This window comes from Heterodontus francisci, chromosome 32 (assembly GCF_036365525.1).
Source record: "Heterodontus francisci isolate sHetFra1 chromosome 32, sHetFra1.hap1, whole genome shotgun sequence".
NCBI lineage: Eukaryota > Metazoa > Chordata > Chondrichthyes > Heterodontiformes > Heterodontidae > Heterodontus > Heterodontus francisci.
Genome location: NC_090402.1, coordinates 48,575,940 through 48,588,798, shown reverse-complemented (window position 1 = coordinate 48,588,798; position 12,859 = coordinate 48,575,940). Strand labels below are relative to the sequence as shown.

General features: G+C 43.7%; 1 protein-coding gene across 2 annotated transcripts in view; it reads right to left on the bottom strand.

The window, feature by feature from the left end:
- Positions 1–7,751: 7,751 nt before the first annotated feature.
- The window catches only part of prpf4 (pre-mRNA splicing tri-snRNP complex factor PRPF4), a 65,816-nt gene continuing 60,708 nt past the window's right edge, over positions 7,752–12,859 (bottom strand). For both annotated transcript variants that reach the window (XM_068012757.1, XM_068012756.1), the window contains exons 13-14: positions 9,901–10,019; positions 7,752–8,510 (exon numbers count right to left, since the gene is read on the bottom strand). In XM_068012757.1, the coding sequence (XP_067868858.1) occupies positions 8,317–8,510; positions 9,901–10,019 (313 nt within the window). In that variant the 3' untranslated portion in view covers positions 7,752–8,316. The remainder of the gene's footprint in view (positions 8,511–9,900; positions 10,020–12,859) is intronic.

The following is a 12,859-nucleotide window of genomic DNA, read 5'->3' as shown; positions in this document are numbered from 1 at the left end:
AAAATAAATCCAATGTTAGAGGAGTGGAGGGCAGGTGCAGGACTTCATGAAGGACATGGAACATATTCAGGAACATGTTGAGAGTGTATGAGTGACTACCACCATGTAGACAGTTCCTGCCTGTACATTGCTGTTTGATTAGGGCCTCTCTTTTCCCTAATTATTTCTCACACCGTATACAGACATTATTATCCCTTTATTTTAAATCTCTGTAAAACTCAATGAAAAGTTAATTAAAAATACTGAAAAAAACTCATTGTGGTGTTGGTAGATGAAGGAATAAAAGATGCAGAATCACTGGGATTGCAAGGTATTGATCATCAGCAGAGGTCTGATGTAATTGACTACAGTAATATTTCACTCTGGGCCCAATGCTTCACACTGCGAGGCCAGCCCGCTAAGGTGCTTCCGATGTCATGTGAAATGGGAATAAAAAACAGAAAGTGCTGGAAATACTCAACAGAACAGGCAGCATTTGTGGGGAAAGAAGTTAATGTTTCAGGTGACCTGCTGAGTATTTCCAGCACTTTCTGTTTTTATTTCAGATTTCCAGCATCTGCAGTATATTGCTTTTATTTTTATGTAAAATGGGAAGTTTGAAACAGGTCCCCAGGTATCATGGAGAGGCAATATAATCTAACAGAGTGACTCCTGACAACGCAGCAGCCCGACAACATCATCAGAGCGTTCCAAGCTGCACACATGCACAGCCTACCGTCTCAGCCCTTGCCAGGACTAATTGGCACATACGCAGGAAAACAATCCCCGCCACTTGCTCCCGCCCCACTGGCCACTCTTCCCCCTTGACAACTCGCCCCAGGCCTCGCTACTGCTCCTCACTTCTACCCCGCTCTCTGGCTGCTCGCTCCAGCGGGGAGCCAGCCATGAGAAGAGGAACTGATAGAGAGAAGCTCAATGGCAGGAGGGAGCAGGGGACTATTGGGGAATGGCAGCCATTGAGTGGATTTTCAAGTTCCATTTGGTTTTCTGTGATAAATTGAACAGCGCCATCTTTAATCCTGGCAGCTGTCTGAACGTCACAGTGGCATTCCAGTGGAAAAAGCTGCATTTGCGCATGTGCTAGTACTGTACCACCTAGTGGTCGCATAGTCAGCAAATGCTGCCTAATCTAAATGGCTTTATTTTGAGGCTGCAGCAAGAGCAGAGACACCTGGGTGTGCATGTTCTCAAATCTTTGAAGGTGACAGAGCACGTTGATAGGGCAGTTAAGAAAGCATATGGAATTCCTGGCTTTGTAAATAGTGGCATTGAATACAAAAACAAGGAAGTCATACTAAACCTTTACAAATCACAGGTTAGACCTCAGCAGTATTGTGTACAAAGCTGGGAACGACACTTTAGAAAGGATTCATGGCCTTGAAGAGGATACAGAGGAGGTTTACCGGGATGATACCAGGGATGAGGGTGGGCAGTTCCGTGGAGAGATTGGAGAAGCTGGGATTATTCGCCTTGGAGCAGAAGTTTAAGGAGAGACCCAATAGAGATAAACCAAACTATGAGGGGTTTACTAGAGCATGTAGGGAGAAATGGTTTCCTCTGGCAAGTTGGTGCATAACCAGAGGTCATAGATGTTTAAAAATTGGCAAAAGAACTAGAGGAGAAATGAGAAGAACTTTCTTCACAGAGAAAGTTGTTAAGGGTGGTGGAAGCAGATTCTAAAGGCAACTGGACATGTACTTGGAAAACGAATTTTCAGGGTAATGGGGAAAAAGCTGGGTTGTGGAACTAAATCGGATAGCACTTTGAAAGAGACAGCACAGGCACGATGGGCCTTCTTCTCTGCTGTAAGATTCTGTCTGACAACCATTGAATGTTTGAGGTTAGCCAATCAAGTGTTTTTTAATAAAAGCAAAATACTGCGGATGCTGGAAATCTGAAATAAAAACAAGAAATGCTGGAACCACTCAGCAGGTCTGGCAGCATCTGTGGAATGAGAAGAAGAGTTAACGTTTCGGGTCAGTGACCCTTCTTTGGAACTGACAAATATTAGAAAAGTCACAGGTTATAAGCAAGTGAGGTGGGGGTGGGGCAAGAGATAACAAGTGTTTTTTAAATTCAGTCTTGAGCTATTGCTGGCAAGGTTGGCATTTATTGCCTAGCCTTAGTTATCCTTGAGATCGTGGTGGTGGTGGGCCTTCTTGAACTGCTGCAGTCTGTGTGGTGAAGATACTGCAAAAAGGGCTGCTGGGTGGGGAGTGCTAGGATTTTGACTCAATGATGAAGAAACAACAAGGATATATTTTCAAGTCAAGATGATTTGTGACTATCCAAAGGGAACTTGCAAAAGGTGGTGTTCCCATGCACCTGCAGCCCTTGTCCTTCTAATTGGTAGAGTTCACAGGTTTGGAAGGTGCTGTTGAGCAGCCTTGGTGAGTTGCTGCAGTGCATCCTGTAGATGGCACACACTGCAGCCATGGTGCACTGGTGGCGGAGGGAGTGAATAATATCCTTTCCATCCCACCCTGACAATATTGGTCCCTCCCAGGGATAGAAAACTTTGAATACCAGTCACACCCTGGTACCTTGGCCCAGAATATATTATTAATCCGTGAGCTTAGTAGTACAGGCGGTTTACTGCACTGGGGGCAGCTCGATCCTGTCCTCGCTGAATGCCCAATACACTTTCCAACCAGAGTCACTGCAATCAGCAGGAGAGAAAACTCAGGCCAGAGTTCCCATTCCTATACCAGCACAGAAAGGGATCGAACCTGGAATTTATTAGCACTATATGGCTCAGTTACAGGGTATGATTGAATCGAGGGGTTTAGATACCCAACCCAGAGATACAGACTGGAATAAAGGGATTGGATAGTTTAAATATCTATATATATGAATAAAAAAAATTTGCTTCCTGCTAACCATTATTGCATATCCCTCAGCACTGATGTACCCTCAGCTTTGCTCCTCAGCCTGTACTGCACAGGAACTCCTAAGCTCCAATCAACTTCTCCTCTGCTTCCCAAGTGCTTCTCACTTCGAAGGATGATATAAAACCAAAGTAAGAAGTAAGGATAGAACTTTAAAATGAGGATTTCATTGCATCGGTCCACTCTGTCCCAATTTCTCCAGTGACAAAGACTCTAAGGGAAGGACGCACCATCCGTGGCGAACTAAGGAAGTCAAAGATAGTATCAAATTGAAAGAAAAAGTGTACAATTCAGCAAAGAGTAGTGGTAGGTCAGAAGATTGGACAGAATATAAAAAACAGCAAGAATGACTAAAAGAATAACGAGAGAGAAATTAAGATACAAGAGAAAGCTTGCTTGAAATATAAAAATGGATAGTCAGAGTTTCCACGGGTATTTAAAAAGGAAAAGAGTAAGTAAAGTGAGTGTTGATCCTCCAGAGAGAGTGTCTGGGGAGTTAATAATGGAAAATAAGGAAGTGACAGTGGAACTGAACAGATTTTTTTCATTTGTCTTCACTGTACAGGATACAAATAACATCCCAGAAATAATTGTGAATCAAGAGTTGAAAGGGAGGAACCAACTTAAAACAATTACCATCACCAGGGAACGTGTACTGAGAAAATTATTAGAACTAAAAGCTGACAAGTCCCCAGGTCCTGTTGGACTTCATCCTAGGGTCTTAAAAGAAGTGGCTGCTGAGATAGTGGATGTATTGTTCTTAACTTTCCAAAATTCCCTAGATTCTGGAAAGGTCTCAACAGATTGGAAAATAGCGAATCTGACTCTGCTATTCAAGAAAGGAGGAAGACAGAAAGCAGGAAGCTGCAGGCCAGTTAGCTTAACATCGGTCATCGGGAAAAAGCTGGAATCCATTGGTAAGGAGATTATAGCAGGTCATTTAGAAAATCTCAATGCAATCAGGCAGAGTCAACATGGTTTTGTGAAAGGGAAATAGTGTTTGACAGTTCTTTGAGGAAGTAACAAGGAGAACCTGTGAATGTGGTGTTCTTGAATTTCCAGAAGGCATTTGACAAGGTGCCACATCAAGGGTTACTAAACAAAATAAGAGTCCATGATATAGAGGGTAACATATTAGCATGAATAGAGGATTGGTTAGCTAACAGGAAACAGAGGGTAGGCACAAATGTGTCATTTTCAGGATAGCAAGCTGTAACTAGTGGAGTGCTAAAGGGATCAGTGCTGGGGCCTCAACTATTTACAATCTCTATTAATGATTTGGATGAAGGGACAGAATGTATGGTTGCTAAATTTGCTGATGACACAAAGATAGTAGGAGAGTAAGTTGTGAAGAGGACATAAGGAGGCTACAAAAGGGATATAGAAAGGTTAAGTGAGTGGGCAAAGATTTGGCAGATGGCACATAATGTGGGATAGTGTGAACTTGTCCACTTTAACTGGAAAAATTGAAAAGCAACATATTATTTAAATAGAGAGATTGCAGAACTCAGATGTAGAGGGATCTGGGTGTCCTAGTACACAAAACACAAAAAGTTAGTATGCAGGTACAGCAAGTGATTAAGAAGGCAATGCAAAGTTGTTGTTTACTGCAAGGGGAATGGAATATAAAAGTAAAGCTGTTTTGCTACAGTTGTACAGGGCATTGGTGAGACCACATCTCGAGTATTGTGTACAGTTTTGATCTCCATACTTAAGAAAGGATATAATTGCATTGGAAGCAGTTCAGAGAAGGTTCACTAGACTGATTCCTGGGATGAGGGGGTTATCTTATGAGGAAAGGTTGGACATGTTGGGTCTGTATCCATTGGAGTTTAAAAAGATGAGAGGTGATCTTAATGAAAAATATAAGATCCTGAGGGGACTTGACAGGGTGGATACTGAAAGGATGTTTCCCCTTGTGGGAGATACTAAAACTAGGGGGCACAGTTTAAAAAGGGGTCTCCCATTTAAGATGGAGATGAGGAGAAACTTTTTCTCTCAGAGGGTCGTGAGTCTGTGGAACTCTCTTGCCTCGACAATGGTGCAGGCAGGTTCACTGAATGTTTTTAAGGGAGAGGTAGACAGATTCTTGACAAACAAGGGAGTCAAAGGATATCGGGGGTAGGCAGGAAAGTGGAGTTGAGCTCACAAACAGATCAGCCATGATCTTATAGAATGGCAGAGCAGGCTCGAGGGGCTGAATGGCTTACTCCTACTCCTAGTTCGTAGGCATCTAACTTCACTTTACCCAAGGTCTGGTCACAGATTGTCACATGCAATGACTCAGAGGGTTAACTAGTAGGTAAGTATATATATTTTTTTATTTATTTAGAGATACAACACTGAAACAGGACCTTCGGCCCACCGAGTCTGTGCTGACCAACAACCACCCATTTATACTAACCCTACAGTAATCCCATATTCCCTACCACCTACCTACACCAGGGGCAATTTACAATGGCCAATTTACCTATCAGCCGCAAGTCTTTGGCTGTGGGAGGAAACCCACGCGGTCACAGGGAGAACTTGCAAACTCCGCACAGGCAGTACCCAGAATTGAACCCGGGTCCCTGGAGCTGTGAATAATGAATATAATGAACTTATATTTGACTACTTAAGCAGTGACCAGTAAAACCACAACAAACACAGTATATTTAACAAAGTAGGCTGAGCCTATATGGGCGTCTCCTCTAAAACTACTGTCCTGCGTCTGATTTAAAGAAATAGCAAGAACTGCTTCATATTTGTTACAAATACCCAGGAGTAAGTTTTAGATTTTAGATTTAGATTTAGAGATACAGCACTGAAACAGGCCCTTCCGCCCACCGAGTCTGTGCCGACCATTAACCACCCATTTATACTAACCCTACACTAATCCCATATTCCTACCACATCCTCACCTGTCCCTTTATTCCCCTACCACCTACCTATACTAGGGGCAATTTATAATGGCCAATTTACCTATCAACCTGCAAGTCCTTTAGCTGTGGGAGGAAACCGGAGCACCCGGAGGAAACCCACGCAGACACAGGGAGAACTTGCAAACTCCACAGACAGTACCCAGAATTGAACCCGAGTCGCTGGAGCTGTGAGGCTGCGGTGCTAACCACTGCTCTAAATGAGAGGATGAATAGTTTTTATATAGAATAAGGAATATTCAGGACTGAATTACAGACTGGAATCTAATCGAAGGGTTTAAGTGGTTTGCAACAACTTGTGTTTATATAGCACCTTTAATGTAATAAAACATCCCAAGGCATTTCAGAGGAGTGTATAAAACAAAATCCAACACCGAGCCAAATAAAGATATAGCTGGGCAGATGGCCAAAAGCTTGGTCAAAGAGGTAAGTTTTAAGGAGTGTCTTAAAGGAGGAAAGAGAGGTAGAGAGGCAGTGTGGTTTAGGGAGAGAATTCCAGAGCTTAGGGCCTGGGCAGCTGAAGGCATGGCCACCAATGAAGAAGCAATTAAAATTGAGGATGCTCAAGAGGCGGAAATTAGAGGAGTGCTGAGATCTCGGAGGGTTGTGGTGCTGGAGGAGATTACAGAGATAAGGAGAGACAAGGCCATCTCCAAGACAAGGATCGGAATTTTAAAATTGAGGCGTTGCTTAACCAGGAGGCAATGTAGGTCAGTGAGCACAGGGGTGATGGGTGAACGAGACTTGGTGCGAGTTAGGGTACAGAGAGCAGAGTTTTGAATGACCTCAAGTTTATAGAGGGTTGAAGGTGGAAGGTCAGTCAGGAGTGTGTTGTAATAATCAAATCTAGAGAAGACAAAGGTATGGATGAGGGTTTCAGCAGCAGATAAACTGAAGCAGCGGTAGAATTGGGCAATGTTACGGAGTTGGAAATAAGCGATCTTAGTGAAGGTGCAGATATGTGGTTGGAAGCTCTTCTCACAGTCAAATATGACACCAAGGTTGTGTAGAGTCTGATTCAGTCTCAGACAGTTGCCAGGGAGAGGGATATAGTCAGTGGCTAGGGAACAGAGTTTTGACAGGGACAAAAGATAATGGCTTTGGTCTTCCCATTTCGATGGAGGCATTTTCTGCTCATCCAATACTAGATATCAGGCAAGCAGTCTGACAAATTAGAGGCAGTGGAGGGGTCAAGAGAGTTGGTGGTGAGGTAGATCAGAAATAGGAGTGGGCCATGGATAGATCCTTAGGAGACGCCAGACGAAAAGGTACAGGAGTGGGAAGAGAAGCCATTGTAGGTGATTCTCTAGCTATGAATCGATATACAAGAGTAGAATCAGGTGAGTGCAGTTCCACCCAGCTGGACCCAGTGGAGAGGCGTTTGAGGAGGATGGTGTGGTCAAATGCTGCAGACAGGTTGAGAAGTATGGGGAACAATAGTTTACCTTTGTCACAGTCACACAGGTTGGTGTTTGGTAATTTTGGTATGATCGGTTTTGGTATTGCAGCAGGGAGCAGAAACCTGATTGTAGGGATTCAAACATGGAGTTCCAGGAAAGATTGGCACAGATTTTGGTAACAACATGATCAAGGACTTTGGAGTGGAAAGGGAGGTTGAAGATGGGATAGTAGTTTGCAAGGACAGTGGGGTTAAGAAGTTTTTTTTTAAGAAGGGGGATGATGACAGTAGATTTGAAGGAGGTGGAGACCGAACCTGAAGACAGAGAACCATAAGCAACATTAGCTTTATATACTCTTATCTATAGAATAACAAATACCCTTGAGTGAGTCACTGGTTGGAATCTAATTGAGGGGATTGATTGGTTTATATATAGAATAATGGATGCCCAGGAATAAGTTGCAGACTAGAATCTAATCAAAGGGTTTATATGTGATGTACTGCTATGCATTTACTGAATGGAAATCACTCAATCTGATACACAAGTTACAGAAACACTTACTTACCAAAATATTTATTATAGATGCATCTCTAGAGTGCCCCATCACCTGTATGACTTATACAATACTGCACGTACACAAACAGATTTCAGGGTCATCACCGACACAACTGGATTCAGTTTCACATTGACTCCAACACATTTCAATCATTTCATATATAGCGCTGCAGATTTTGTTTGAATTCCAGGAGCCACCCTCAGCTAACTGAAGATTTGCTAAGTGATGCCAGGCTCAGCTAACCTTTGACCTCAACTGTAAGTGTGCCAGGTTTGAATCAGTGATTCTGTTTGTGTTGTTTCTTTGAAGTAGTTGGTGTGAATGAGAAGACAGCAAGGAACAGAAAGAACACAAAGTTCTCAAGGGATTTTTTTTGCACGTAGAGATCTTGTTCAATGTCAGGGTTATGTTACTCCTACAGAGTAGGGCCAACTCAATTTATATAACCTGGAAACAATCGGCTCATTTTTCATTAGCAGTTAGGAAGGCCCAAAAACTAAATCATTCTCAATAGATTAGGGGTAGTCTGTAGTCAGCGCTCTGCTCAATTCTGTCTATTCAGATGTCCAGAGTTTGAAGGTCCTGTCGTAAGAACACGTGGCAATCAGCTGCCCGTTCGGAGAGATGTCCAGTCCCATCACCTTGCCCTCATGCCCAGCCATTGTTTTAAGAGGTGACCACCCAGGGTGCGTCCAAATCTTGGCTGTGTTGTCGTAGGCACCTGTCAGCAGGTAGTGTCCGTCTGTGGCTGCGGAAGGACATAAATCAGCTGTCTGTTACACAGTGGGAGATTTGGAGAATGTTTAAAAGGGTGACATTTCAGAGATCGAAGTAAAATAAAAACGGTGCATCAAGGATTGGGTGCCCCCATTGGTCACCACGCCACCTCCTTACCTGTGGCACCAAACTAATGGAACAAACACCTCATTTCCTTGCTGTCTGTACTGGTCTTACATGGAGTGATATTGGATATCTCTCATAAGGAACCACAAGTCCAAAGCACAAAACTGTAACCTCAGTCACAAGGGCCATAAAGAGTGGCTGGTATGGGATTACCGGTGCTGCAGCAGGTTGCCAGGAGTGGTGTTGGGGAGGGGGGAAAATATTGTGTCAAATTTGGAGCAGGCACTCTCCCCAAGTGTGTTACACTTTGCAAGTCTAAGCTTCTACCCCGCCAGAAAGCAAATGGAACCAACAAGTGCTTCATGAGCAGAATAGACCCCCGGGTGACCTCCCAATGGCACGCAGCATGAATAGAGCAGTTGCATTTGACAGAGAGAGGGGAAACTGTACAATGAGTCTGGGCTCAGCACTGGGACTGGAACCTCTGTAGGAGCCCCACACAACGTCATGCACAATCCCAGGCTGACAGTTTATCAGAGAACAATTTTTAAGATTGAAATGAACCCCTCTCTTCCCTCCCATTCCAAGAAGGAAAGATTGCAGGGAGAATCAGAGCCCTAGTCTCAGACTGCCCAAATCAGAGCCTCAGTTGCTGCTCCACCTCAAGTACTGCTTAAGGCTCCACCGTCTCACCACTTGGACACGAAACGGAGTATCTGACAGAAGCAGAACAGTATAAATTGCCAGAGACAATACCTTGGATTCTCCAGGGGAACTGTCTCACTATTGAAACTCTGGACAACCTGCAGCGGGTAATCCTTGTTCTCAGTAAATGGATCAGCTAATTCACAGAATCATGCAGCACAGAAGGTGGTCTTTCAGCCCACCATGCCTGTGCTGGCTCTTTGAAAGAGTGATCCAATTAGCACCACTCCCCTGGCTCTTTCCTTCGAGGCCTGTAAACTTCTCCTTTTCAAGGATTTATCCAATTCCCTTTTGAAAGTTTTACTGAATCTACTCCCACCACCCTTTCAGGCAGCACGTTCCAGATCACAACAACTCACCACGTAAAAAATAAATTCTCATCTCCCCTCTGGTTCTTTGCCCAATTACCTAAAATGTGTGTCCTCTGATTACCGATCCTTCTGCCAAAGAAACAGTTTCTCCTTACTTTATTTATTAAAATCCCTCATAATTCTGAACACCTCCATTAGATCTCCCTTTCACCATTTCTGCTCTAAGAGGAGCAATTGTACAGTTGTGTTACTGTTGGATTACAACTGTGTGATACCTACGCTGAAATCTGACTGCTGACAGGAGGTTCTGGTGTGCTGGGATGGTGTAGATGCATTTCCGCTGTCGAAGGTCCCAAACTTTGCAGGTATTATCTCCACTTCCAGTCGCTGCGTGATATCTAAAACAAAATCAACAGGATCACTGTGAGACTTGAAGTGAGAAACTGATAATTAGCTCATTGTTGGGTTCGGGAATGTCATCATTCAAGCCCAACAAGCCTGTGGAACCTGTGTTACAATGCCAAAAGCGAGGGTTAATGCATCACATGACTCTTACTGACCATGTACACTGTGATGTGCAGGATGCAGTGCAGTACATGAAAGTAACCTATCAAGAAGCTGGTAGAATATCAATGGATGACAGCAGGTTAGTGTCACTGCACGATAGAGGGAGAATATCAGCAACTGTACACTTTACAGGGTTGGGGGGGGGGGGCGGGGGGGGGTGGGGGATGAGACAGGACTGATGGTCTCCACTCGTTACAGGGGCACTGATGGGCTCTACATCTACGAGGTTTGGAGGTGGGGGTGCTGGCTGACAGGGCCAGCAACAATTACAGGAGGACTTACACGGTCTGCACCTATTACAGAGGGGTGGGAGGGAGGGCAGGGACTGATGGGTCTGCACCTACTATGGGGGAAAGTGACAGGATCCGGACCCATTATGGGGGAGGGGGACTAACATGGTTTGTACCCACTGTAGGGGCAGGAGAGCGGTTTACAGGGAGGGTCTGCGCCCCTTACAAGGGAGGGGGGCTGACTGGGTCTGCACCTATTAACAGGGGGGAATTGACAGTGTCCGCACACATTACGGACGGAATGGCACCGCCTGTATACATTAGGGGGGAGAATGGCAGTGTCTGTCTGTATTATGGGGAGAACGGCAAAGTCTGTAAACATTATGGGGAGAATGGCATTTTCATATACATTACAGGGGAAATGAGAGTCTGTACACATTACAAGGGGCATGACAGGGTCTATACACATTACAGGGGGAGTGACAGGGTCTGTACACCTTATGGCATGGGGGTATTAGCTGCATTTGTCCATTTTGCCGAGCAAACAGGTTTTGTACACAGTACATAGTTAATAGGGCCTATAAATATTGCAAGAACAGCAAAGTTTGTACACATTATAGGGAAAACAGCAAGACTTGTGATTTACAGAGCAAAAGTCTAAACTGTTTCGCTGTGGAATTTACACACACTCACCAGTAGTTATGATAATTATGTCACATTTTGCCACTGTGTATTCTTTCACTCTGTGAATCATCGCCACTCTACATACTGACTGTAGACCATGCTTCAGTCCAGTGTGCTTCCTCTAATACCGCAGTGCATACATAAAATGTACAGAAGTTAAAACATGGCAACGGGCCATTCAGTCCAACCTGTCTGTGTTGGAATTCACCCTCCATGTAAGGAAACAGTTCTAATCACATTTATCCTCCTGTTCATGCACCTATAAAGTCTAATCTGGAATGTTAACATAGTTTCTGCCTCAATCACTAACCCTGGAAGTGAATTCCACAGCCTCACTACTCTGTTGAAGGTGTTTCTCCTGATCTCTGCTCTAAATCTTTTGCATTTAATCTTATATTTATGACCCCTCATTCTAGGCCTCTCAACTACTGGAAACAGCCTGCTACCATCTGATCTGTCCCACCCTTTTATAATTTTAAACGTTTCTATCATATTGCTTTACAATCTGCGTTGATCGAAGGAAAGAAAACGCAATCTTTTAAGTCTTACTTGGTATATTATGCCCTCATACTGAGCAGGATCATAGCGTATCTGCAATGTACCCCCTTTAAAACATCAATATCCTTCAGAGAGTGTGGAGTCCAGGACTGCACACAGTATTCTAACGGAGGAATTATGAAGGTTTTATACTGGGATATTATCTCTTATCTTTCCTATTAAATACCTCATGATAAAACCTAAAAATTATTTTTTTTTTTACAGCTTTATCAACCTGAAGTGCTGCCTTTAATGTCCTGTGGACATGTTCCCCAAATCCCTAGGCTCGTCCTCAGCCTTGAGTCTACTTCCATTCAGAGTATTAATAGTGCTGTTAAATATTTTTAAAACCAGAACTCTCCAGTTCACACTTACCAACACTGAACTCCATCTGTCGCTTTTTAGCCCATTCCCCCATCTCATCAAGATCCCTTTGCAGCTTCCTTTGTCCTTCTAAGGAATTAATTACCTCCTAATTCGGTATAATCTGAAAATTTCAACATCACATACGAATTAGGAGCAGGAGTAGGCCACTTGGCCTCTCGAGCCTGCTCCTTCATTCAATAAGTTCATGGCTGAACTGATTAATCCACATTTCCACCTTTCACTCCCTCGCTTATCAAGAATCTATCTACTTCTGCCATACAAATATTCAAAGACATTGCTTCCACCGCCTTTTGAGGAAGAGAATTCCGAAGATTTACGATCTCAGAGAAAAAATTTCTCGTCATCTCTGTCTTAAATGGGTGACCCCTTATTTTTAAACAGTGACCCCAGTTCTAGATTCTCCCACAAGGGGAAACACCTTTTCCACATTCACCTTGTCAAGTCCCCTCAGGATCTTATATGTTTCAATCAAGTCGTCTCTTACTCTTCTAAATTCCAGTGGATAGAAGCGGAGCCTGTCCAATCTTTCCTCATAAGACAGCCCACCATTCCTGGTATTAGTCTAGTAAACCTTCTCTGTACTGCCTCCAACGCATTTACATCCTTCCTTAAATAAGGAGACCAGTACTGTACACAGTACTCCAGATGTGGTCTCACCAATGCCCTGTATAGCTGAAGCATAACCTCCAGCTTTCGTATTCAATTCCCCTCGCGATAAACGATAACATTCTATTAGCTTTCCTAATTATGTGCTGTACCTGCATACTACCCTTTTGCGATTCATGCACTAGGACACCCAGATCCCTCTGCATCTCAGAACTCTGCAATCTCTC